Here is a 26,074-nt window from a genome sequence, read left to right as displayed (position 1 = left end):
TTTTTACTTCCTACTTCAACTTTCTGACCTTCTATTGGCTTCTTGGCCATAGTAATATGGCTTCCACACCCACTGTGCTAGAGAACTGCTCTGGCAGAGGTCACTAAAGCATGAGTGCTCCTCCCTCTTGGGAGCATGCCTGTGTCTTTCCTTTCCCCTCTTCCTTCCCCCCAGGCGTGTTACCTTTGCCCTTCTCTCTCCCAAGCTTCAAGGGCCCTTCTTCTGCCTCTGTAACTTGTTTCTTGAGCCTATGCAGCCCAGCTGGCACACTTAAAAACAAAACAAATATATGAATGCTAATATATAAGGCCATTGAATTCTTCATCTTATTTGAACTTTCTGCTGGACTCTGTGGAACACTTCTTTCCTGGCCTGTGAGATATTTGATCTTTGTTTTTTATACCTTTCTGGTCAGTTTTTGTTTTGTTTTGTTTTTTCATTCACTCCCCGAATTCTGACCATCTCTGAAGTGTTGGGTTTTCTAAAGTCTCTTCTCATACCAACACACTCCCTGCTATGAATCTCCTTCTTTAGCTTCAGGTACTGCATGAATATTCTCAAATCCTCATGTCCTGGCTGTGTTCCCATTCCTGGAGCTCTCTCTTTTTTGTTTTAAAACCAAATTTTATGTAAACTTTTGGGTTTTGAAGACTATAATAAATAGTGCATAGTCCACTTTCTCTCAGACTAACTATTGGAGGTCAGAGTTATAAGCTGTTTCAGGGTCTGCAAGGAGTCCTGGCTACTGCTCTGAGAGGTAGGTGGGGGCTCCTCTCTGGAGCCAGAAAGCACTAAGTCTCTTACAGTGGGTAATAGAGCTCTCTCTTAAATAAGCACAGTAGTTTTATTAGAAAACAAATGAGCCACTACAAGATTACTTTCATCCATCTCACTTCCACCAATCCTGGCATTTCTTTGCTGACAAGAAAGGAAGTTAGGAGGAGGGATGATAAGCCCTGTTACAGACCCATTGGCACTAGAGATAGACTGTCCATAAGCAATCCTCCAAGTAAGTAAAAAATCGTGGGAAGAGTTTCTGTGCAGACATGATGTGCCAAGAGAATAATGAGATGATCCTGAAGACAGATGCAGCAGTAGCTTCTAGAAGGAAGCAGAGTAGGAAGTACCACATGGGGAGTTCAGTTTGAGTTTGAGTTTTGGGGGGCAGTTTGAGTTTTTGCTCATTTGAGACCTAGCTTGCAGCGGGTTCCCAAGTCCCAAAGGGCCACCTCCCAGGGTTCAGTAGCCTCCTCTTAAACTTCTGCAAGCATCCCAAACACAACCATTTGAGAACTGATCTGATCCTTCTGCTTGTACTCCGATTCTAGTTAACAGCATCACCTTTCACCCTCTTGGCCCAGATGGAAACTTGCTATTGGGGACTGACTCATCCCTCTTTAGCAGTGCCCCCTTCAGTTCTAGGCCAGAGACCTCTCTCCAGGCTAACTCCTTCCTATAGTGGACCAGTCCTCTACCAGCTTCATACGGCTAGTCTCTACTCCATCCAATTTATATGTCACAATGCAGCCAGAGAAACCTGTCCAAAACGCATCCTAATCATTTGTCACCTTCTTTCATTAAAACCCCCACTGAGAATACCCAGGCTTTTAGTGAGAAATCTGAGGTGCTTTACAAACTACCTTGACCTGTCTTCCATTTTCATCTCTGGTGATTCCTTCCCTCATCCAAGCAACAATGGACACTTGGTAATTTTTCAAACACACCAGGCAGAGTATGTGCTGAGTACCAACTCTGAACCAGGCACTAATCTAAATTTTGAAATATAGTGAACACGAAAGGAAGGCCCATGCTCTCATGCAACTCACATTTTAGTAGAAAGAGCCAGTGAATAAACAAGTAAGACAATTTCAGATAGTGATAAGGTGCTGTGAAGACAAATGGGGTGGAAGGTGAAATCAGTTATTTTAGATGCAGTGCTCAGGGATGGCCCAAGAAGGCAACATTTCATTGAACTTGAATGATGAGGAGCCAGACAAGCAAAGATCTGGTGCAGAGTGTTTGGGGTCATTTGATCAGCATGTAGCAAAGGCCTTGAAGCAAGAACTAGCTTGGTAGCTTGGCATTTTGGAGTTTCCAAGACGAAACAATGAGGCTGAATGTTACTATATGTCTGGGGGATAGGAGTGGGAGAGCAATGCCCTAAATAAGGTGGGGCCCGATCACAAGGGGCCTTGTAAGCCATGGAAAGGAGTTTGGATACTATTTTAAAGGCAAGAGGAAGGATTTTTAGTGAAGGAATGACATGTGGTCGCCAACCGGTGGTCCGTGGACCACTGGGGGTCCGTGAGGCCCGAAAGGCTGGCGACAGCTGCTCTGATTTACCTTTTAAAAGATCACTCTGGTTCTTCATGAAGCAGGGGTTTCTGTGGAGCAGAAGGTAAGTTTCAATGCTAGTGCCATGCTTTCAGGTTTATGCTCAGGCATTCCTCAGCCTAGAATGACAGTTCCCAGGGTCCAGGAAGCTGAAAAGAGGCCCCATTACTGCATTTCTCTGAATCCAGATCAAGCCTTGTTTAGCGATCAAGAAGATATGGGGAGGTGTCCCCTAATATCCTTGCTTCACCAACAATTCAGTCATTAAAAAGGCACACTCACTCACTTGGCGCAGGAGACACTGAGGAGAGTCCAACAAGGTCCTCCTCCCCACTCCATCCCATCCCCCCCCCCCCCCCCGCCCTCCCGCTGTCAAGGGACGGCTTTTTTCTGTTCCCTCCACCATCTCCTAACTCAAGGGGCAAGTCTCAGATTATGTTTGGCGCCGGGGAGCAGTGACACACCAGGCCCATGCGTAGGCGGGACAGAGGAGCCTTCTCCCTAAGGTGAATGAGGCCACCACGCAAAAGACAGCCCAGCCATACCCAGGCCAAAGAGCCGCTGAGACTGTTGGAGAGTGGGAATTTTTGAGCATTCCAGAGAGGCCGTGGACTATGCCCCAGATAGAGTTGACAGTGCTGACACCAGGCCAGGCCTTGAGATACGGTCTCATGGCCCCTTCCCAGCACGTAGCCTTCTTTCATAGAACACTGTCAGCTTTCTGAAGAACAGGATGACCCTGTGAATAACATGGTCGTCATTGGCATGATCCTGACGTTGCTTGAGAAAAACTGTTTTGTCTTGGGTTACTTGTTCTGCAAAAACCGGATGTGGTTAATGGGCTTAAAAGCGGTCCTACACAAAGGGTCGCTGCTGCTCTCTGGTCTCCCGGCGTGGAGAATGGCAGAGCAGTCGCCGGGTCGCCCGGCCACCCGGCTAATAAAGGCTCCCTAAATTGTAATTTGGTCTGGGCTCCAGTGGTCGTTCACTCGCATCCGCTCCACAACAAGACAAGGGCGTCGCCGCGGCTTCAGGGCAGTATATGGACTACAACTCCCAGCAGACTCTGCGCGCAAAGTGCTGATCCCTCCGCTTCCAATTTGTCCAGTCCGCTGTGCCCACCGTTGCCCGCCAAGAGCCAAGTCCAGGTTTTTTTTCAGGACCCGAAGTCCGTCTTCTTATCATATTTCCGGAGAGGGGCCGCTTAGAGCCCTGGAGGAGAAACGGACTTCTTTGAGGAGAAACGCGGATGCAGACCATCGAAGAGACGGCGCTCTGAAGCTGCGATTTTCGCGCGCTTTGGCGCAGGTGGTTGTGGGTAGCGCGCCCAGAAGGGAGAAAAGAGAGGGGGTTTGTGATCGTGCCGCCCGCAGGGCCTGCGAAGATGTTGGAAGACGAGTCCCACGCCGAGGGGGCGGCGGTGGTGGCCGCGGCCGGGGAGGCGCTGCAGGCCTTGTGCCAGGAGCTGAACCTGGACGAGGGGAGCGCGGCCGAAGCCTTGGACGACTTCACCGCCATCCGGGGCAACTACAGCCTAGAGGTGAGCGGCGGCAGGTGGGCTGCCGGATCCCACCCGCGCCAGGCCCCACCCCGGCTCCGCCCCTACCCTTCCCTGTGGGGCGGTGGGAGTTTCCCCACCCAGAAGGGTCGCCGCCCAGCCGGGCGCCGCCGAGTGCGAAATTGGAAGGGCGAGTAGAGATCATTCCGTCCATTTTTTTTTATTTGAGGCGGGAAAGTGAAGTTCGGGAAAGGAGCTGTTTGTCCCAGGTCACAAGTTCCTCAGAGATCCCCTAGACTCCAGACCAGACTTCCCTCCACCCCGCCAAACTCTGCAGACTTCTTGGCACTGCCCTTATAGCTATTAAAAATGAATACTGTAATGGTAAAAGCTAAAATGAATTGTGTGCCAAGACATTACTGCCCAGTGCTTTTAAGTGTGTCATCTCACTGAGTTCTCGCCACCACCCCTTGAACACCTTCTGTGATCCCCTTTCCGCAGGTGAGAGGCTGGGCCCCCAAGAGGTTAAGGAACTTCCTTGCCTAAGGTCACACACAGGGTTGGCGGTGAAGCCAGACTGAGGAGTCGGGACCTTTCAGCCTCGCCACCCTTCCGCCTCCCTAGGGCGGGGTATGGGTTGCTCGCTGTGTGGTACAGTCGGCGCTGCTCAGCAGTGAGATCAGAGGCAATGTTCATACATGCTCTCTCTCCGCCCCAGGTCCCTTCTCTCCCAGACGGGGGTACTTAGATTGTCTTGATGCTTTAGCACAGTGTGTCTGGCTATCATTCTATATGATAGAAAATAAAACAAATGTAGGCTGTCATTATTAGATTTTCCCCAGCCATTCTTGCATTTAATCCTCACAACAGCCCTGTGAGCATGGCAAAGCAGTGAGTCTTATACTGCCTGCTTTCCAGGTAATATCAAGGCCCAGAGGACTGCCTTGCCCTGGGTCATTCTCCTAATTATAGGAACGCAGGTAAGCACAGGCTCTGCAGAGGAGGTAGAATTGTGATGGAATGTATTTCAGTAATTACTCCAGTGGCTTTACAGTCAAAGGTTTTCATGACTCACCCATAGAGTGCTCCAGTGACTCACTCCCAGTGAAATAATTAGCTGTGCTGCATTTAAAGGCATAGAGTTGGACATTTGCAGTTGGGTGTAAGTGTCTGTGTATAAGGGAAAAACACCCAAGAGTGACTCTTTTTTTTTTTTTTTTTTAATATATTTTTATTGATTTTTTACAGAGAGGAAGAGAGGGGGATAGAGAGTTAGAAACATCGATGATAGAGAAACATCGATCAGCTGCCTCTTGCACACCCCCTACTGGGGATGTGCCCGCAACCAAGGTACATGCCCCTGACCGGAATCGAACCTGGGACCCTTGAGTCCCCAGGCTGACGCTCTATCCACTGAGCCAAACCGGTTTCGGCAAGAGTGACTCTTGTATGTCTCCAGGGTAGGACTGGATAGACTGAGTAAAGGACATACCCCAGTATGCATCTGTGGGAGGCATGACTGGAAAGCTGAGGAAAGAATAAGAAACTATGGGATATTATGAATTAAATCACACTGATTTTTTAAAATATTTTTAAAAAATGAAAACACACTGATTTTTTAAAATATTTTTTATTGATTTCAGAGAGGAAGGGGAAGGGAGAGAGAATCATTGATCGGCTGCTTCCTGCATGCCCCCCACTGGGAATCAAGCTTGCAACCCCAGCAACCAGGAATTGAATCTGGACCTCCTGGTTCATCAGTTGATACTCAGGATTTTTAAAAGCCTGAGAAAGCATTTCTGACATATCAGGTCCTCATTTGGTCTTAGTGAATAAGCACTTACTGAGTGCCAGCCATAGTCTAGGCATTAAACTAGGCACCTCTTGAATATGCTAAGTGTTCCCACTTATGTGCTTTCTCCGTGCCATTCCCTCCACCTGAAAACTTTCCCCTCACCCCCCATCCCAGGGAAAATTGAAGAGCTAGATCTCCAGTACGGCAGAGTTGATAAAGACAATCTTAAATGTTTGATTTAGAAAGCATAGATGTGTGAATTAAGATTTCCTTTTTTTTTTAATTAAGATTTTCTGAGTGTTTTATTCTACCCGAAGTGTTTTATTTTCTTCTGTCTGTGTTTTTGGTGAAAGGCTCTTGAAGTAGGCATTTTCATATATCTGCTGCTTCCTAAGAGCCCCTCTCCCCAGCCATACCTCTCTCTAATCCACCTACTGGTAACAACCTCCTGCTTTCATTTTCCTCTATCATTTCTTCTTTTTTCTTTTTTTCTTTTTAAATATTTCCTTTTATTCTGGAACAGAAATTGGAGACAGGACAATTATTCATTCAGAAAGCAATGACTCAATTCAGGTTGCAACTTTACAAGCACCACTCAAAAAGTGGACATAAAAAGCAAGTGATTCCTGTTTGCCCATCACTATACCAGGTACATAGCTGAGAGCTCAGACCTGACCTTAATTACACAACGCTTTCTCTGTTACCAGAAGCTAAGACTGCCCTGTGACAAATAGGACAAGTAGAATTTTCAGATAACCAGCGATCGATGCCGTGGACATGATACTCATGGGAACAGGGCAGTTTACGAAGTTTGTTGCTTTCTGTATATTCTGTAATGCAAACACTACAGGTTTTTAATGCATCATTTTCACCAAAACTTCTCATTGCCAAATTGTCAATCTGTTCTTTGGTGAGTCCTCTAGGTTGGTCATCATCATCCTCATTTAAGAGGAAAAATTGAGCCAGACTAAGGAAGGGCAAAGAGCCACTTTCATCAAATGTTACTGGAGCCCTGTGTCGAACCTCTCGCCTGCCACCTGATGAGCCTGATGATGAGCTTCCTTCATTACTACCTTCAAACACCTCTGAGCTAATCTCTGAACTTTCACCACTGGAACTAGAACTAGGACTGGAACTCAAACTGGAACCAGACTGCTACTACCACCAGAACCCCCTCTTCCATTCCATGACTCCACCCTTTTCATATTTTGACTTGAGATTGAGCCACTAGGCTCTGAATCACTATCACTGTACATAAAGTAGCTTAATTCACCAAAACCTGTCATTATTTGCCTTAACATGGTCTGAATTGCTACAGATGTAGTCTCACTTAAACCAGTATTTAAGATTCTATGAATTGGAATTCTGATGGTACTGACATAGGTTCTCACACCTGCCCGCTCAGAACATGAAAATGTACGCCTAAAACCTCCTCGTTCACTTTCATAAGTGACTGTGTTGTTTGGCGTCTGAGACCTTGACCGAGTTCTGCTAGCTATGCTGTCTCTCTGCCGATATTCTCCAGGACGGACTCTTCTTACTTGAAGATCAAGGACTATGGTTGGAGGTCTCTGTCCTGATCCTGTAGATTCACCATTACCAGTTGTGTCTGAAGAACCTGCTCCCTGTGAGGCATTTCTTATTCCGGAAGCTGCAAAAAGACCTCTACTTTAAAAAAAAAAAAAAAAAAAAGACCTCTACTTAGCAAGTCAGGTCCACTTATTTGCTGTCTTAGTGTCACATGGTGCCGGGTCAGTCTCATTTACTAAAGGATGCTCAAAAGTCTGAGATGAGATACTATGGTGAGACCTTTGTGGAATTTCACTCATTGGATGCAGAGGTGACCTACTTCTTTCAGCTCTTGCTCGTGTTCTCCGGTGGTCGGGGCTTCTACTTCTTGCTCTTCTTTGACCTCTAGTAGATGGGACTTCTGTTAATGCTTCAGTTGAATTGCGTTCTGGTCTAGATGGCCCTGCAGATGTTGATTCAGATCGTGGATTTCCCACTTGCCTTTGGCTGTTATCCATGTTTTCTCCATTAGGACGTCTTGCAGATGGCTCGTTTTCATTCTCTGGGTTTTGACTCCCTTTATTACGGTTTACATTGATCTCTAAGCTGAATCTGAAATCACCACTGTTTGGATTAGTCCAGCTCACTGCTCGCCAAGATTGGTTTCCTCTCTGACCACTTCTTGTTGTATTTCCAGTTTGTCTGACGGAGTTAAGCCAGTCTATTATAGAGTCACCATTAGATACATCATCTGAAGATTCTCCACCTCTATTTTCATCTGAGTTTTGTGGTGGTGGGCCCTCTAATTTGTTGTAATCTCAGCAACTCTTCCTCAGTACTTTCACCTGGGGTGTCTAGCAAATTGTTATCCCTCATAAGCCTATAATCTTCTTCACTCAGGTTATTTACAAATTGATAGAAAGCTTCTTCCCGATCCAATCGGTCCATTTGACTTCTGCGCTGTGCTGCAGACTGATCACCACTTCCTTTATCGTTAGAATCTGAGCTTTCCATCTTGATGAACAAGTGGAAATTTATTCGGTTTTAATTGTTGGAATCCGAGTTTGTTGGTAAGGCCACCACTGCTGAGGCTCCTGCACGCCTCTCTTTTCACCACTCTCAGACCCGCCTCTGATGAGTCGCTGGTTGAGACCCGCTTCTAGCCCAGCGCCTGCCCAGAAACGTTGCTCAGGCAGCCATTATCTCCCCCATTGTTACCAAGCAGCGACAGGAAACGACTCTATCATTTCTTCTTAATAGCACACTAGAGGCCCGGTGCATGAAATTCATGCAGGGGCGGGGCAGGAGAGGTCCCTGAGCTTGGCCTTCGCCCTCGCAGTCCAGGAGCCCTCAGGGGATGTCCTTAGTGCTGTTGCGGAGGATGTCCTTAGCACTGCCACTGAGGCAGGAGAGGCTCGCACCACCTCCGCTACACTGACCAGCTATGAGCCCCACTTCTGGCTGAGTGGCACTCCCCCTGTGGGAGCACACTGACCACCAGGAGGCAGCTCCAGCATTGAGCGTCTGCCCCCCTGGTGGTCAGTGCATGTCATAGCAACAGGTCATTCTGCCATTCAGTTGAATTACATATTAGCCTTTTATTTATATAGAATATCTCATCAATTACAGATAATAATGTCTGTTTTTCTTAGCTCTAGACTTGGAGTTCCATGAGGTCAGAATCCATCTTTGTATTTCTAAAACCTAGCATCAAGGACTCAAAATAGATAATATAGGTGACTTTTTATTTTTAAGGGGGAAAAAATCAAAGCAATAATTCTGGTACTTAAATTATTTTAATCTTAATGGTGTTTTCATACAGTAGTCTGTATCCAAAGGCTCTATAACACTTTCTATTCCCAAATAATTCATTAAGTCTTAAAAAAATATTCAACCTTAAACTTACCTCCCTCTTTTTTTTTTTTTTTTTAACCTTTCTCTTTTAATGCCTTGAACAAATAAGACTTTTTACTTTAGGGTAGGAACACTGAATTTTAGCTTTATTTGTGGCCACTCATTTCTTCCCACTCTTTTTGGATTACTGCAAGAAATCTATGTCTTTTTATCCTTCTAGAGCAGGAGTGAGGAACTTTTGTTTGTTTGTTTGTTTGTTTTGCTAAGGGGCCATTTGGATGTTTATAGCATCATCCGCAGGCCATACAAAATTATCAACTTAAAAATTAGCCTGCTAGCCCTAGCTGGTTTGGCTCAGTGGATAAGAGCGTTGGCCTGCGGACTGAAGGGTCCCGGGTTCGATTCCGGTCAAGGGCACATGCCTGGGTTGCGGCCTTGTTCCTCAGAGGGGGGGCATGCAGGAAGCAGCTGATCAATGATTCTCTCTCATCATTGATGTTCCTATCTCTCTCTCTCCTTTTTCCTTCCTCTGTGAAATCAATAAAAATATATATTTTTTAAAATTAGCCTGCTATATTTAGTCAAACATTTAATGAACTCACCCCTAATGACTTGGCAGGGCCAGACCAAATGATTTTGCGGGACTTATACAGCCTGAGGGCCAGACGTTCCCCACCCCTGTTCTCCAGTCTGGTCTTAAGATCTGCAAAACAGTGAATAGCAACAGTAGTATGTTGTGCTTTGAAATTTGTGTCTAACTCTTAACTTGAATTTCACATATAGATCATCAGTGAAGTCATGAAGTGATTCTAGCTTGGATATATGTCAAATCTACCTCAGAGAATTGTGTTGAATTCTCAAATGCCACCTTTTTTGTAGCATTGTAAATTGAGATATCTGCTAAAATAGAGAGCCGTACTTACTATTTTAAAGATTGGGATAAATAATTCCCCCAATTTTTACCTCACAAAAATGACAGTCTCCTTTATGTTGTTCAAGATAGATATTTTTATGTGTGATTCCCTTGTCATCTTTCTACTCTGTTCTTTCCTTGCTCTGCCAAACTATTAAAAAATGGTGGAAAGGAAGTTTGGCATCATCAAAGCCATGACTGGTGTTTTAAAATTGAGAAAGCTAGTGCTGAGAAATTTTAAGAGAACTCTTTCAGAAATATTATATTTGAGGTGTAAGTGAGAGATCTAGCTTTGGATTAATACTGATTTAGCATGTTATGCAGGACTGAGAATAAGAAGTTTTATACCTATTATTGCAGCTAACTAAGCTTTGTGACCTTAGGCTGATACTTCCTTTCTCTGGCTGTTATATACAGAATGAATATTAGACTAGATAATTCAAAGATCTCTTCTGGTTCTAGAGTTCAAGCATTTTAACATAATAAATTAATTTTGCTATTTGTCTTTTGCCTGCCAGGGAGAAGTTATACACTGGTTGGCATGTTCATTATATGTTGCATGCCGCAAAAGCATTATTCCCACAGTTGGAAAGGGTATCATGGAAGGAAATTGTGTTTCACTTACCAGAATACTACGTTCAGCTAAATTAAGGTAAAGCACTTTGATTTTTCAAACATTGTTTTATAAGACCTAAATTGGATTTTAGAATTTAATTTCTCTTTATTTTAAAACATTTAACTTCATTCTTTTTTTTTAAACTTCATTGTTTTATAAGCTTGTTATCATATAGATATTCTTTCCCAGTTCTCCTTCCATTGCCTTGCTTCCTCAAATTCTTACTTCAACTAAGGCTTATGTACTAAATCCTTTTTCTTCTATAATTTTTCATTAATTTTTAAAAATAATTTCAAGCACAAAGAATACCCATGTACCCTTGATCCAGATTCACCTATTATTAATATTTGCTGTATTATTTGATCTTTTTCTCTTAAGTAATATTTTTTCCTCAACCATTTCAAATTAAGTTGTGTACATTAGAGCCCTTTACACCTAAATACTTGAGTATGTGTTTCCTGAAATAACTACAGTACAGTTATCAACTCCAGCAAAGTTAACATTGATACAATAATTTTATATAATCTATCATCTCTATTCTAGTTTTATTAGTTAAATCAATAATTTTTCTTTATAGCATTTTTTTTCTTTAGGCACAGTCTCCAGTCTAGAATCAAGCATTACATTCACTTATGTCTCTTTAATTTTCTTTAATCAGGAATATTTCCACAGCCTTTGTCTTTTATGACTTGACATTACTCTTTGCATAATCCAAAGAATCATAAGTCATGCCAAAGCCGGTTGTCTTGCCACCATCAAAGTGGGTTCTGAATCCAAACACAAAGATGACATCTGGTGTGGTCTTAAACATTTTGGCTAGTTTTTCCTGAATTTCTGTCTTGGGTACTATTGCCTTCCCAAGGGTGAAGGACTTCGATGACCATTTGCTTCTGTTGAAGTAGTCTATTGGTCATGAACTTCCTGGTCCAGATAGCTACTGTGTCATTCATGATGAAGGTTCATCTTCAAGCAGCCACAGAGGGGAAAAGAGTGGTTTTTTAAATGTAGACTGATAATTTTTAAAAGTTTTAAATCTCACATTCTTTTTTTTTTTTTTAATTCTCACCTGGGATATTGCTTGGCTGCCTCCTGCACACCAGCCACCTGGGACCAAGCCCGCAACCCAGGCATATGCTCTGACTGGAAATTGAACCATGACCTCTGGTTCATAGGTCGATGCTCAACGACTGAGTCACTCCAGCCGAACAAGCATCACATTCTTAATTGCTAAAAGGACAGTAGATCAACATAATCATGTTCATTTAGAAAAATGAAAAAGAATTGCAAGTGTTATTTGCATTGATTTATAATACTTTGGGCTATTGTCCAATTTTCCAACTTTAAATGATTATGTAGGTCTTTATAGTTTTGGGAAAATACCCATCAAATCTATAACAATAAAAGCCTAAGTGACCATCACAACTGAATGGACAACCGAATAGGCTGCGTGGGGCGACCAGGCCGGCAGGGGAGTTAGTGAGGGGCAACCAAACGACTGAATAACAGGCTGCGTGGGGTAATCAGGCCTACAGGGGGGGGGGGCAGTTGGTGGTGACCAGGTTGGCAGGGGGGACCAGTGAGGGGCGACCAGGCCGGCAGGGGGGGTAGTTAGAGACGACCAGGCCAGCAGGTAGGGGGCAGTAAGGGGCAACCAGGCCGGCAGGGGGGGGCAGTAAGGAGCAACTAGGACAGCAGGGGGGGGCAGTTGAGGGTGACCAGGCCAGCAGGGGGAGCAGTTAGGGGTGATCAGGCAAGCTGGCAGGTGAGTAGTTAGGAGCCAGTGGTCCTAGATTGTGAGAGGGATGTCTGACTGCCGGTTTAGGCCCGATCCTGAGGATCGGGCCTAAACCGGCAGTCGGACATCTCCTGAGGAGTCCCAGATTGGAGAGGGTGCAGGCTGGGCTGAGGGGACATTCCCCCCCCCCATGCACGAATTTCATGCACTGGGCCTCTAGTATTGTTAATAAATCATACTGCAAAACATTATATAGCAGAACTTCATTTCTCGAACTTAATTTGTTCTGGAAGGCTGTTCAAGAAGCCATTTGTTTGAAAACTGAATCTTTTTTTCCCATTAGAAATAATGTAAATTGTAGTAATCTGTTCCAGACCCCTAAATTATTCCCTCTTTTAACTTTTGTTATATTCAATACATGTCTAATGTACTGTTTAATCTATAAACAAACAATTCTGGCCAGTGTAGCTAGATGGTTAGAGCATCAGCCCGCATACTGAGGGTACCGGGTTTGCAGGTTTAATCCCCGCCCCATAGGGCTTTGACCAATTCATGTGTCTCTCTCACATTGACCTCTCTCTCTCTTTTTCTCTTTCTTTTTTTTCTCTCTCTCTCTCTCCCCCCCCCCCCCTTTCCACCCTCTTCCTCCCTCCTTTCTACTCTAAGAAAATCAGTGGAAAAGATATCCTTCGGTGAAGATTAACAAAGCAAAACCCACATTGCTTAGCCCGGTGTGGGTTAGTAGTTGAGCCTCAACCTATGAACCAGGAGGTCACTGTTTGATTCCTGGTCAGGGCACATGCCGAGGTTGTCAGCTCCATCCCCAGTGCTGGAGGCAGCTAGTTAGTGATTTTCATCATTGATGTTTCTCTTTCTCCCTTTCCCTTCCTCTCTGAAAGCAATAAAAGTATATATTTAAAAAAAAACAAAAACACCCCACATCTTTTCTTAAAGTTATCAAACCACCTCCTACAAAGACTTAAACACTTTTAGCATTGGTTCCAAGTGTAGCATCTTCGCTTTTTCACATATCATTTCCTCCAAAATGCTGCATAGGCTAAGTGCTTTTCATTTATCCAAATCAACAACAGTTTTTCTACCTCTTCAGTATCCTGTGATCATTGTTTTGTGAGCACTTTCACACCTTTAGCAGCATCAGCACACCTGATGATGTCTTTATGCTTTAAAATTGTGCTAATGGTCCATTTCACCAGCAACAAAAGCAAAAAAACAAAACAAAAACAAAATTCACAGCACAGTTTCCTGAGAGGTTAATAACATGAGGTTTAGCATTCTCTTATTTGTTTGTGGCCTGAGAGAGGCTTTTTGCCATGCTGATGTATCAACATGAAAGGGTTTTCAGGTCAAGAATGAGTTTTGTTAGAAAACGGACATTTTTTCCATGAACTTGGTTGAGAACCGAATTGTTCGAGACAGATGTTCGAGAACTGAGTTTTGACTATAAATATAGATGCACATGTGAAACTAGAAAATTATTATTGAGTATTTATCTGTGTGCCAGGAACCACTTATGTTCTAAGGGTTTGCATGTCTTTAACCATTTAATCCTCAGTTAATCCCATGAAATAAATCTTAAACTGAGTCACCAAGAGGTTAAATTACTTCCAAGTCCATGCTATATTACATATTTATCTACACACAAATATTATATTAGTATGTCTCTGTTGTGAACTTCATTTATACTCAGCTTCAGTTTGTAAAAAAAAATTAAAACAACTTCCAACTTTAAAAAAGTTTCATGTAAAAGTTTCTTTTGCTATTAAGTGTAGTATTAAGAAGTATTATCTGTTGTGCAATTTAAATTTTTTTAATATATTTTATTGATTTCAGAGAGTTAGAGGGAGACAGAGATAGAAACATCAGTAATGAGAGAGAATCATTGATCAGCTGCCTCCTGCATGCACCCTACTGGGGGGATCAAGCCCACAACCTGGGCATGTGCCCTGACTGGTAATCAAACCCAGGACCCTTTAGTTCACAGGCCGTCACTCTATCTTTTAAGTATTGAAAAGTAATTCTTCGCATTCTTTCACAGGTTTTTTACTAACTTGTGATTTACTTTAACTTATGATTTAAACCAAGATTACTTTCATTTATTATTTTCATATTTTAGTAGAACCAGAATGAAAATTTAGTTCATGAAAAATTACATTTTATACATTTTAATTGGAACATAGATGATGTTCATTTTTTACAATGTAATTTTCTTTTTAATCTTTTGAGTGCAATTAAAATTCAGTAGTGTGCTGCTATTGACACATATGAGCCATATTTTTTATCTCTGCTCTATAAATTTGTTTTTCTTGTTTGTGGGTGATGAAATACACATAACGTAATTTAACTTTTTAAATTTTTTTTTGTTTTTTTAGAGAGAGAGAGAGAATCATCAATGTGAGAGAGAAATCGATCAGTTGCTTCCCATAGGCGCCCCAACCAGGGATTGAACCTGCAATCTGGGTATGTGCTCTGATGTGGAATAGAACATGTCACCTTTTTAATATATTTTTATTGATTTCAGAGAGGAAGAAAGAAAGATAGAAACATCAATGATGAGAGTATCATTGATTGACTGCCTCCTGCATGCTCCCCACAAGGGACTGAGCCCACAACCCCTAGAATCAAACCCGGGACCCTTCAGTCCGCAGGCTGATGTTCTATCCACTGAGCCAAACCAGCTAGGGCGAACATGCCACCTTTTGGTGTACAGGACAGCACTCCAACCAACTGAGCCATGGTGGCCAGGGCATAATTCATCATTTTAACCCCTTTTATTTTTCCTTAAAAAAACACTGTATGGCCTTGCAACAGGTAGTCAGTGCTAGGCTTCAGTTTTGGTTTTTTAAATCCTTATCCAAGGATATGTTTATTGATTTTTAGAGAGAGGAAGGGAGAGAGGGAGGAACATTGATGTGAGAGAGAAATGTTGATCAGCCGCCTCCCATATGTACCCCAACTGGCGATCGAGCCTGCAATCTAGCTAGGTATGTGCCCTGACCAGGAATCAAACCTGCAATCTGGTTTATGGGATGACACTCCAACCGAGCAACCAACCTGGGCAGGGCCCATTTTAACCACTTTAAGTGTAGAGTTCAGTGACAATAAATGCATTTTTTTTCATGTGCAAACATCTTCAGAACTTTTTCATCTTCCCAAACTGAAACTTCATAACAATTAAACAATATCTTTCTTCTTTCCTCTCCTGCTAACTCTAGGTAACCTTCATTCTACTTCCTGTCTCTGTGAATTTCACTATTCTAGATATTTCATATAAATGGAATCAGACAGTATTTGCCCTTTTGTCTCTGGCTTATTTCACTTGGCATAACGCCTTTAAGGAAGGATAAAGCATATGAATATTTAGCATAATATCTTTACGAAAATGACTGATATAAAAGCTAGAGCAGACCTATATATATATTTTCTCTTTTTAAAAAATTAAACTTATTGCAATAACACTGGTTAATAACATAAACTTCAAGTGTACAACCTTGTAATACGGTATCTGTATACTCTATTGTGTGCTCACCACCTCAAGCCTAGTCTCTTTTTGTCACCATAATATCTGACCTTCTTTACCCTCTTCTACCTCCCCCCACCTCCTTTCCCCTCTGGTAACCACCATTCTGTTGTCTGTATCTATAACTTTGGTTTTTTGTTTGTTTGTTGCTTTTTTTTTATATCCCACATATGAGTTGAAACCATATACAGTTCTTATCCTTTTCTGACTTATTTCACTTAGCATAATACACTCAAACTTATTTTTTCTAATGAACCTGGAATAGCTTATTATACCAGAAAATAAGGAAGTGCTCAAAAAAAAATGTTGGGGACCTATCCAAGGGACATAGGAGCTAACTTGAAAATGTTTCCAGTAGTAGCCAAACCTGGGATAATTTGAGCATCAAAATGAATAGGGACAGTTATGCATTATAATTCACTGAAAGAATTTTATACTAATGACTAGAGGCCCGGTGCACGAAATTCATGCACGGGGCAGAGGGGGTGTCCCTCAGCCCAGCCTGCACCCTCTCCAATCTGGGACCCCTCGAGGGATGTCCCTCTCAATCCAGGACTGCTGGCTCCCAACTGCTCCCCTGCCTGCCAGTCTGATCACCCCCTAACCACTCCCATGCCAGCTTGATTGATGTCTAACTGCTCCCCTGCCAGCCTGTTTGCCCCCAACTTCCCTCCTCTGCTGGCCTGGTCACCCCTAACTGCCCTCCCCTGCAGGGTTGATCGCCTCCAACTGCCCTCCCTTGCAGGCCTGGTCCCTCTCAACTGCCCTCCCTTGCAGGCCTGGTGCCTCCCAACTGCCCTCCCCTGCTGGCCATCTTGTGGTGGCCATCTTGTGTCCACATGGGGCAGGATCTTTGACCACATGGGGGCAGCTATATTGTGTGTTGGAGTGATGGTCAATCTGCATATTACTCTTTATTAGATAGGATAGAGGCCTGGTGCATGGGTGGGGGCCAGCTTGTTTGCCCTGGTGTCCCGGATCAGGGTGGGGGTTCCCTTGGGGTGTGGGGCGGCCTGAGCGAGGGGCCTGTGGTGGTTTGCAGGCCGGCCACACCCCCTGGCCACCCAAGCGGAGGCCCTGGTATCTGGAATTTATTTACCTTCTACAATTGAAACTTTGTAGCCTGGAGCGGAGCCAAGCCTCCTGCTCACTCCGTGGCCAGCAGCCATTTCTGTTTGGATTTGTTTACCTTCTATAATTGAAACTTTGTAGCCTTGAGTGGAGGCGTAGGCCGGTCAGGGCAGGGAAAAGCTTGGCTTCTTTTGTTACCAGGGAAACCCAAGCCTTCCGCTCTTTCCAGCTCAGTGGCTGCCGCCATTTCTGTTTGGATTTGTTTACCTTCTATAATTGAAACTTTGTAGCCTTGAGTGGAGGCTTAGGCCGGCCAGGGCAGGGGAAAGCTTGGCTTCTTTTGTTACCAGGGAAACCCAAGCCTCCCTCCTACTTTCTCCGTGGCTGTAGCCATCTTGGTTGGGTTAATTTGCATACTTGCTCTGATTGGCTGGTGGGCATGGCTGGTGGGTGTAGCGGAGTTAGGGTCAATTTGCATATTACTCTTTTATTAGGTAGGATAAGTAGGGGGGAAAGGAAAGCTCTTTCCTGTATTAGAATGCCAATTAATAAATGTAGAAGAAATTATAGAGTTGGTGGGGGGGTGGAAATCACCATTTCACAACCTCATAGTAATGATTGAGGAAAAATCCTCAATGGGTGCTAAAACTAGGGAATAGAAATTTGATGAGAAGCAGAATATTTACATAATTCTAAAGATCCTCCTCAGTTACTAATTACAAAGAGAAAGATATTATCTTGGAAGTAGAAAACTGGGCAGATCCTGCCTAAATCAAGTAGAGTTATCAATAATAGGGCAGATGGATATGATCCACTGAGAAGGCTATAACATCACTTGTATAGTACTCTGTTAAAAATACATGGCCTGAATCTAATGGGAGCATGAAACATACACAAATTACAGACATACTACAAGGTAAGATCAGTAAAATGATAACAGTGCTATAAGTTCTGTGTTGTTTTTTTTAAAAATTTTTATGCACTTTGTTCCAGGTTAGAATAGTCCTTTGGGGGATAGCAATAAATACAATAGATTTATAAGGGGATGCATTAGTCAAGGCTCTTGTTTATAAAAAAAAAACAACAACTATCTATTCTGGCTAATTTAAGGAGAAAAGAAATTTACAAAAGGATACTGGATAGTTGACAAAGTCTTGAGAATACCTGACAGAGTCTTAAGGATGACTTAAAGCATTGAACTGGAAAGAACAAAAGGAGGCTGGCTCCACAGCCAAAGAACATATCACAGGATACATCTAATAGGGAGGGATACAGCTTGCATGGCCAACAGTGCCATTCCTGGACATTGCTACAGTATTTGCCCCTAAGAGCTGAATATTGTTATTGTTCCTACTATAAGAATTTACCACTTCCTCACTTCTCTGTACCACCAGGTTCTGATTCAAAATCCCAAACATATATCAAATCAAGGACCTCAGGTTTTGTGCCTTCACCCTAACTTCCAATGAAGCTGATGTATCTTGTAGAAGATAAACTCAAAAGTGGGGAATTACCCTAGCCCGTTTGGCTCAGTGGATAGACTGTCGGCCTGCAGACTGAAGGGTCCCGGGTTCAATTCCTGTCAAGGACACATGCCCGGGTTGCAGGCTTGATCCCCACTAGGGGGCGTGCAAGAGACAGCCGATCAATGATTCTCGTTATTGATGTTTCTATGTCTCTTTCCCTCTCCCTTCTTCTCTGAAATCAATAGAAATATATATATATATATATATATATATATATATATATATATATATTTTTTTTTTTTTTTTTAATGGGGGAATTCCTCAGTCAAGGAAAGGATTTCACATGCTGAGCAAACCCCATCTCCAAAAACAAAGTCCTCCATAAAGGACTGTAATTTGTCAGTCAAAATATTTTAATAATCTGTCAATTTTATTTCACTACTCTTGTTAAGAATCGTTTAAAGAGACTTAGAGTCTCAGATTTCAGTCAGCAGGAGCGGAGTTTGAATATCTGTGGATAATTAGCTGATGATGTCTTTCATTACCTTTTTAAAAAAATTTTTTTTTATAATATATTTATTGATGTCAGAGAGGGAGAGAGAGAAACATCAATGATGAGAGAGAATCATTGATCAACTGCCTCCTGCATGCCCCCTACTGGGGCTTCCATCGCCTTTTAAAAAAAATTACAAGTATTGCCCAGCTGGTGTGACTTAGGGTTGAGCGTTGACCTATGAACCAGGAGGTCAGCGTTCGATTCCAATCTGGGTATATACCTGGGTTGTGAGCTTGATCCCCATTGGGGAGCGTGCAGGAGGCAGCTGATCAATGACTCTCATCATTGATGTTTCTGTCTCCCTCTCTCTGCCTCTCTCTCTCTAAAATTAATAAAAACATTTAAAAAATTACAAGTGCCATTCCATACACACACACACACACACACACACACACACACACACACACAAATGCGCTTTAACACTACAGATTTTCAATCTAAGACCACGCTAACATAGACAAAAAATGTCCCCATAATTGAATAAACCAGAAAGGAAAAGGAATAATCTGTTATTTTCTGGGTATGTACTACCTTCTTAGTTTATATTTAATGATGGAACCACACATTGGAACATAAACACTTGAATTTTATTCTGAACCTGTAACTGTCTGGTACTTTGTGATCAACTTCTAGAATCCACAACTTGGGATAATCTGTCCTTCCCCAAACTAATTTTGTTAACTCATCTATCTGTTGACTAACATTAATTTATATTTGGATTATTTCTAGGTGCTGTAGGTAGATAAGTGTTGTCACTCCCTGTATATTAGAATATATGGTATATAATGACCACTAATTCAAAATATAAATTCCCACGATGATTCTGGGAACCAAAATAATAGCACTTGGGGAGTGAGGCTTTTTGTCTTTTTTTAAAAAAATAAATTCAATGCCGAAACCGGTTTGGCTCAGTGGATAGAGCGTCGGCCTGCGGACTGAAAGGTCCCGGGTTCGATTCCGGTCAAGGGCATGTACCTTGTTTGCAGGCACATCCCCAGTAGGAGGTGTGCAGGAGGCAGCTGATCGATGTATCTCTATCATCGATGTTTCTAACTGTCTATCCCTCTCTCTTCCTCTCTGTAAAAAAAATCAATAAAATATATTTAAAAAAATAAATAAATAAAATAAATTTAAGCTGTTTAATAAAGATTCGTAGGCATAAATAGAAGTTTCCTTTTCCGTCCATTATATGGACTCATTTTAAAGTTGTTGTTTTTCTGTTTGTTTAGTTTAATACAGTTTTTTAGTAAAATGAAGAAGTGGATGGACATGTCAAACCTGCCACAAGAATTTCGTGAACGTATAGAAAGATTAGAAAGAAATTTTGAAGTGTCTACTGTAATTTTCAAAAAATTTGAGCCAATTTTTTTAGATATATTTCAAAATCCATATGAAGAGCCACCAAAGTTACCAAGAAGCAGGAAGCAGAGGTGAGACCCTTAAACCTTACATCATTGACATAAAAAGTATGATATAAAGTCACTAGGGGTATTTGCATTTTTAAAACTCTTACTTTTAAAACTTAAGTTTCTATTAAAATCCATTTATAAGTACACGTATTTGGAAATTCAGGGTAATAATTTCACTTACTTTTTTATGTTCTGATTATTTTATGCATATTGGAGGCTTGTTTAAGTTTGTTTAAATTAACCAAAGGTTGTCTGTCCTTTGTGAGTGGAATTATATGTAATTTAACTTTTACTATTTGTTATTTATATTTGCTGTTTCAGTTTAAATGGCAGCTGTGGAGTGATATTTAGCAAGTTAGTAATATAAAAAGTACATTTCCTCCCTTTTTTTTAGGAGGAGTCCTTGCAGTGTTAAGGATCTCTTTAATTTCTGTTGGACACTCTTTGTTTATACTAAGGGTAAGGTGATACTTTCAGTGGTTTTACATTTCTACTGTGGGAACTTGTTGCTGTTTGATGTTAGAGGTTTCTGGGTTTTGTGTCTCTTTTCTTACAAAGGTAATTTTCGTATGATTGGAGATGATTTAGTAAACTCTTATCATTTACTTCTGTGCTGCTTGGATCTGATTTTTGCCAATGCCATTATATGCCCAAATAGAGGAGACTTGCTAAATCCGTCATTTAAAGGTAAGACCTTATTTATTTTTCAAAACTGATGATCAGTTTTTAGAAAAAGAGTTTTAAAAATTGACCATATTCTTTCCCCCCTGTTGCTTTTCATACCGTGTCATACTAGGATTGCCATCTGATTTTCATACTGCTGACTTCAGGGCTCCTGAAGAGCCTCCCTGCATCATTGCTGTACTGTGTGAACTGCATGATGGACTTATAGTGGAAGCAAAAGGAATAAAGGAGCACTACTTTAAGCCATATATTTCAAAACTCTTTGACAGGAAGGTACTGTACTTATTAAATGATCAAGATTTTTAGTGGTTAGCAGCAGTAACCTCAAAGGAAGAAATAATGTTTTAAAGATTCAGAGTCAAGATTTCCAGGTTTCCGTCTCTGCCACGTTGCAGAATTGGCCTATAATGTGAGGAACAGCCGTTGAAGAATGTGACCAATTATATGTACTATCAAGTAAAAGTACACTGTCAGAGGTAACTATAGGAGGTTCTGATAAAAAATTATGAAAAACGAGGTCAGAGTAAGCTAATTTACTGCCACAATTTGAGTAATTTCTATTTACTAGAAGTAGGATGGCATATAACAACTATAGCTTTAATTCTTTATAAATAGAGCAGAAAATCCTGTATAGTTTTGTAGACACTTGCAGACTATTTGCATGCATTCTAGTTTGTTTTCCTCAAGAAATTTACTTAGCTATTTCTATATTTTTGAAGTGGCTTATTCCTTTGGGACTCAATTTTTCACTTCCTGAAAATTCAGCCTTTTAATCCAGCTAGACCTTTAGCTTTCTCTTTAGTAAAATAGGGGTTTGGATTAGGTCATCTTATGGTTCCTCTCTGCCAATATTATGAGATTTTTCTTCAAGCATAAAGTCTTTCCTAACTGGATTCAATTCTTTGTCTCTTACACACACTTTTGTATTTAGTTATATATTTCCTAAAATATATATATTTGTGTGTGTGTATCATGACTCCTTATATGTATGTTAAATATCTTCAGTAAACTTCTAAGGGAATTCAAGAGTTATGTCTGTTGTACTCTGCGGCCTCTGGGTATATTGATTGTACATCTTGGTTTCTTTGGATTATTTGGCTTTGGGCTGTTGTCTTAGCACAGGGGTGGGAAACCTTATTTCTGCCAAGGGCCATTTGGATATTTATAACATCATTTGAGGGCCATACAAAATTATCAGTTTAAAAATTAGCCTGCTATATTTGGTCAGCCACTTAATTAAATCACTCCTCATGCATTGGCAAGGCCAAATCAAATTATTTCCCACCGCTGTCTTAGCATCATTATTATAGCTTCTCCTTTCACCCTGAAACTATCCTAGTTTGGACAATGGTCCTCCTGCCCATGGGCCATAGGTGTTTTGCTTGGTCTTTGTAGGGTGTTATTTAGTTCATTTTGTTTTGTTCCATTTTTAATTTCCAGATACAGACCTTATATATAAAAACTTTTCAAAAATCAGAAGCTATAGCAATACTGGTTTGGAATTTCTACATGACTTTACATAGGTAACTGTTGTCAAGCTAAATGATGGTCATTTCTTTGAAGATGGGAAATACCCTTTCTGCTCTCATCATTTATGTATATTGACCCCTGATCCTTAGGGCATTTGAGTTTACAACTCCTGATGTGTAGTAATCTTAAGTAATGTGAATACACAGAAGTACTAACAACAATATAGTTTTCCTCTCACCAGTGATAGTACATATGTTTCCTTTGAATCTTCTGCTTGCCTAACACATTCAATATATGTTAGTTTCCTTTTACCATAGACAAGTGTTTAAAATTGGATAGCTTTCATTAGAATAACTATGGAAATTTGCTAAAAACACTGCCTCAGCCCAGGCCTTGAGTTCCATTCTTGCATTTTAAACAAGTTCTCTTAAGTGATTTGTATATCACTAAAATTTGGAAACCTCTGCTATAAACTGATTTTAAAGTATTTTCAAAACTGACTTTAGCCTGGCTGGTGTGGCTCAGTTGGTTGAGTGTCATCTCATGCACCAAGAGGTCACTCGCTGGTTTGATTCCTGGTCAGGGCACATGCCTGGGTTGTGGACTCAATCCCCAGTTGGGGGTGTGCAGGAGGCAGCTGATCGATGTTTCTATCTCCCTTTTCCTTCCTCTCTCTGAAACCAATAAAAACGTATTAAAATAATAATAACAAATTTTAAAAGGCAATTTTCTTTTTAAAAAAGAAAAAAAACCTTGAATTTAAATGGTTTTTAATATTTTATTTGCATGCTGATTTAATTTTACTGGTTTGAAAGAAATATTTAGTAATTTTGTTTTGTGTTTGTATGATTTATAACAACTACCAATGTGAAAATTTAGATAAAAATTTAGATAAATATGTTAATGCTCAATTTTATGATGTCACATAATGACTTTTTCCTCCTAGATTTTAAAAGGAGAATGCCTCCTGGACTTTTCCAATTTTACTGATAATAGGTAAGTATCTACCACTAATGGTATCTAATATAGTATAGACTGTCAATAATAATTTGTTGCAATTTATTAAGTGAAACATTATATTCAAGTTCCTACTGCTCTAGTGACATTGAGTGGGTGTTGTCACCGAGATTTGTTGTCTTTACATTTATTTTGAGGAACCATTGGTACTTGACAGCTATTTTGCAGAGGCTCAAAGTCTTCTGTATTTGAGTTTTTATTAATCAAATGTTGGCAAATTCAGAATGTGTTCATATTTCAAAGCCACTATTGCCTCAGTAATCAGATCTTAATTAGGTTCAACTAGTTTTCAGATTAAGTATATATTCTCTTTCACTCACCTTTCAAAGTAATTTATTGCTTTGTATGTGAATGTGAAGAATGGCCATCAGGTAGGAGCCTCTGATATCATTAGATGAGTAGACTTAATAAAAATGAGTGTGGCTCAGTTGGGTGGGCATTGTCATGCACCAAGGGGTTGCTGGTTGATTCCTGGTCAGGGCACAAGCCCAGATTGCAGGCTTGATCCCCAGTAGGGCATGTGCAGGCGGCAGCTGATAGATGTCTCGCTCTCGCATCAGTGTTTCTCTCTCCCTTTCTCTCTCTCTAAAAATCAGTAAAAAAAATATTTTTTAAAAAAGCAACAACACTAGAAAGTCATCAGCTTTTCCAGACTGGAGTCTAAATCTATCTTCAAATCAAAATAAATCCATTGTGTTTTATTCTGTTACTTGGTTTTATTCTTGCAGCTTAAAGTAATTTTTTTTTTTTTTCTCAGCAAAGCAGTGAACAAGGAGTATGAAGAATATGTTTTAACTGTTGGTGATTTTGATGAGAGGATCTTTTTGGGAGCAGATGCAGATGAGGAAATTGGAACTCCTCGAAAGTTCACTGGTGACACCCCATTAGGGAAACTGACAGCACAGGCTAATGTGGAATGTAACCTTCAACAACACTTTGAAAAAGTAATATAACCTAGACTGGCCTCAGTCTTGAATGATCTTTTTCTCTCTGTGTATGATTCTACTAACAGCAGAAGCATCTTTCAAGCTAAATCTTGAGTTTCTTCTACTAATTCATATTTCCCATGAAAGCCTTAAAAGGTAATTTTTAAAAACTATGGCATTTAGTATTTTTACCACATTTCTTGCTATTTTTCATATTTTGGATATATTTCCCCAGAATATCTGGGTTTTTCAGTAGAGAATGTGTCTTGACATAAAGGATTTATGCTTTCTTCCTAATCTTTTTATCACTAGCCACTATTCCACTGCTTTAAAATTTAGTTTGCTTTCCTATCCATGACAAACTATGTGCTCTTGCTGTGCTTCGGCTATAAAACTCTGGACTTGATTATTAATAGCCAAGGCTTAATTCTGTATATAAGTGTAAAATGGATTGGAGGATAAGGTTTAATGGAAAAGTCACTAGTCTAAAACACTGATTTTCAACCTTTTTCGTCTTATGGCTCACATAAACTAATCAGTATAATTCTGTAGCACACCAAAGAAATATATTTTTGTCGGTCTGACCAAGAAATTAGTTATACTTCCGATTTACCAAAAAATAATAATAATTACCTACCCTTTTTGCTACAAAGTGGCTTTTTAAAAAAAAATCAGGTGCCTATACTTCTATATAAGGATTTCTAGTATAATTAACCAGTCAGATACAACCTTTTGTGATGTGGCCAATAACTTGAACTCTGTTATATAACCTATATATTTTTGGTTCAAGATAGGGCATTCACAATGGACAGTATTTGTTGTGTTGGCTGTTGTTAGTTTTTTTGGGGAGGGCCTGTTATAATTTTTTAATTTGACAATCTAAAGGAAAAAAGATCAGTGTCCCTGACTAAATAGTCAGGTATTGCATGCTTTAAAAATTCTTGCAGCACACTAGTTAAAAATCACTTATCTGGAAGATAGAAAACCTAAATTTTAGTTCAAGCTCTGCCATTAACTACATCAGCTTAAACAGGGTTTTTTAACTTCTCTGTTCCTGTTGTCTCATGAGTAAAATGAAAATGTATATGTTATTTTTAAGTGAATGTTAGGAAGAGAAAATTAAATTATGCTTTGAAAGTGTTACTCAAATTTAAGGATGTTAATAGCATGATATTGCTAAAAATTTGGTGGATAACCAGAAGAGGAGGGGAAAAAGTAGCTTACTAAATTTGAATAGAGAAGATGATATATATACTGAATTAAATACATAATGAGGGGAGGAACCAAGATGGCGGCATAGTTAAACAACTAATCTGCTGCCTCACACAACAATGTCAAAAATACAACTAAAAGACAAAAACGTCTACCACCCAGAACCACGGGAAAGCTGGCTGAGTGGAAGATTTACAACTAAGAAGAGAAAGGAGCACAATCGCTGAAAAGCTGAGGTACGGAGGCACGTGAATCGGGCCGGCGGCGGGCAGCTGGGTGCGTGGCTTTTCTTCAACCCGCAGGGAGACAAGCTCCCGATCACTCTGAAATCCAGTTTCTGGGGACACTCGGGGGACCCAGGCACCTACGGGGAGAAGCCGGACTCTCGGCCATCGGGTCGGAAAGTGAGAGTGACTTTTTTGCAGAGGTGCGCCCAGCAATCATTGTTTACTGCGCTGGAGCACAGGGCGC

At 41.0% G+C, this 26,074-nt stretch overlaps 2 protein-coding genes across 2 annotated transcripts in view; one reads left to right on the top strand and one right to left on the bottom strand.

Annotated features, from left to right (window-relative positions):
• The first annotated feature begins 3,656 nt into the window (after positions 1-3,656).
• Positions 3,657-26,074, top strand: part of RBL1 (RB transcriptional corepressor like 1) — an 85,360-nt gene continuing 62,942 nt past the window's right edge. Inside the window, exons 1-8 of the mRNA XM_008149644.3 lie at positions 3,657-3,874; positions 10,422-10,555; positions 20,115-20,315; positions 20,689-20,753; positions 20,853-20,981; positions 21,091-21,251; positions 23,395-23,444; positions 24,223-24,409. Of these exons, the coding sequence (XP_008147866.1) occupies positions 3,719-3,874; positions 10,422-10,555; positions 20,115-20,315; positions 20,689-20,753; positions 20,853-20,981; positions 21,091-21,251; positions 23,395-23,444; positions 24,223-24,409 (1,083 nt within the window). The 5' untranslated portion in view covers positions 3,657-3,718. The remainder of the gene's footprint in view (positions 3,875-10,421; positions 10,556-20,114; positions 20,316-20,688; positions 20,754-20,852; positions 20,982-21,090; positions 21,252-23,394; positions 23,445-24,222; positions 24,410-26,074) is intronic.
• LOC103293312 (E3 ubiquitin-protein ligase RLIM-like) lies at positions 6,309-8,177 on the bottom strand. The gene is given in 5 exon segments (XM_008149643.3): positions 6,309-6,781; positions 6,784-7,290; positions 7,323-7,381; positions 7,383-7,940; positions 7,942-8,177. Coding segments are annotated over 5 exon segments (1,806 nt in total). The 5' UTR covers positions 8,151-8,177.

Source organism: Eptesicus fuscus, chromosome 12 (assembly GCF_027574615.1).
Source record: "Eptesicus fuscus isolate TK198812 chromosome 12, DD_ASM_mEF_20220401, whole genome shotgun sequence".
Classification (NCBI taxonomy): Eukaryota; Metazoa; Chordata; class Mammalia; order Chiroptera; family Vespertilionidae; genus Eptesicus; species Eptesicus fuscus.
This window is presented reverse-complemented; position numbering and strand designations above follow the sequence as displayed.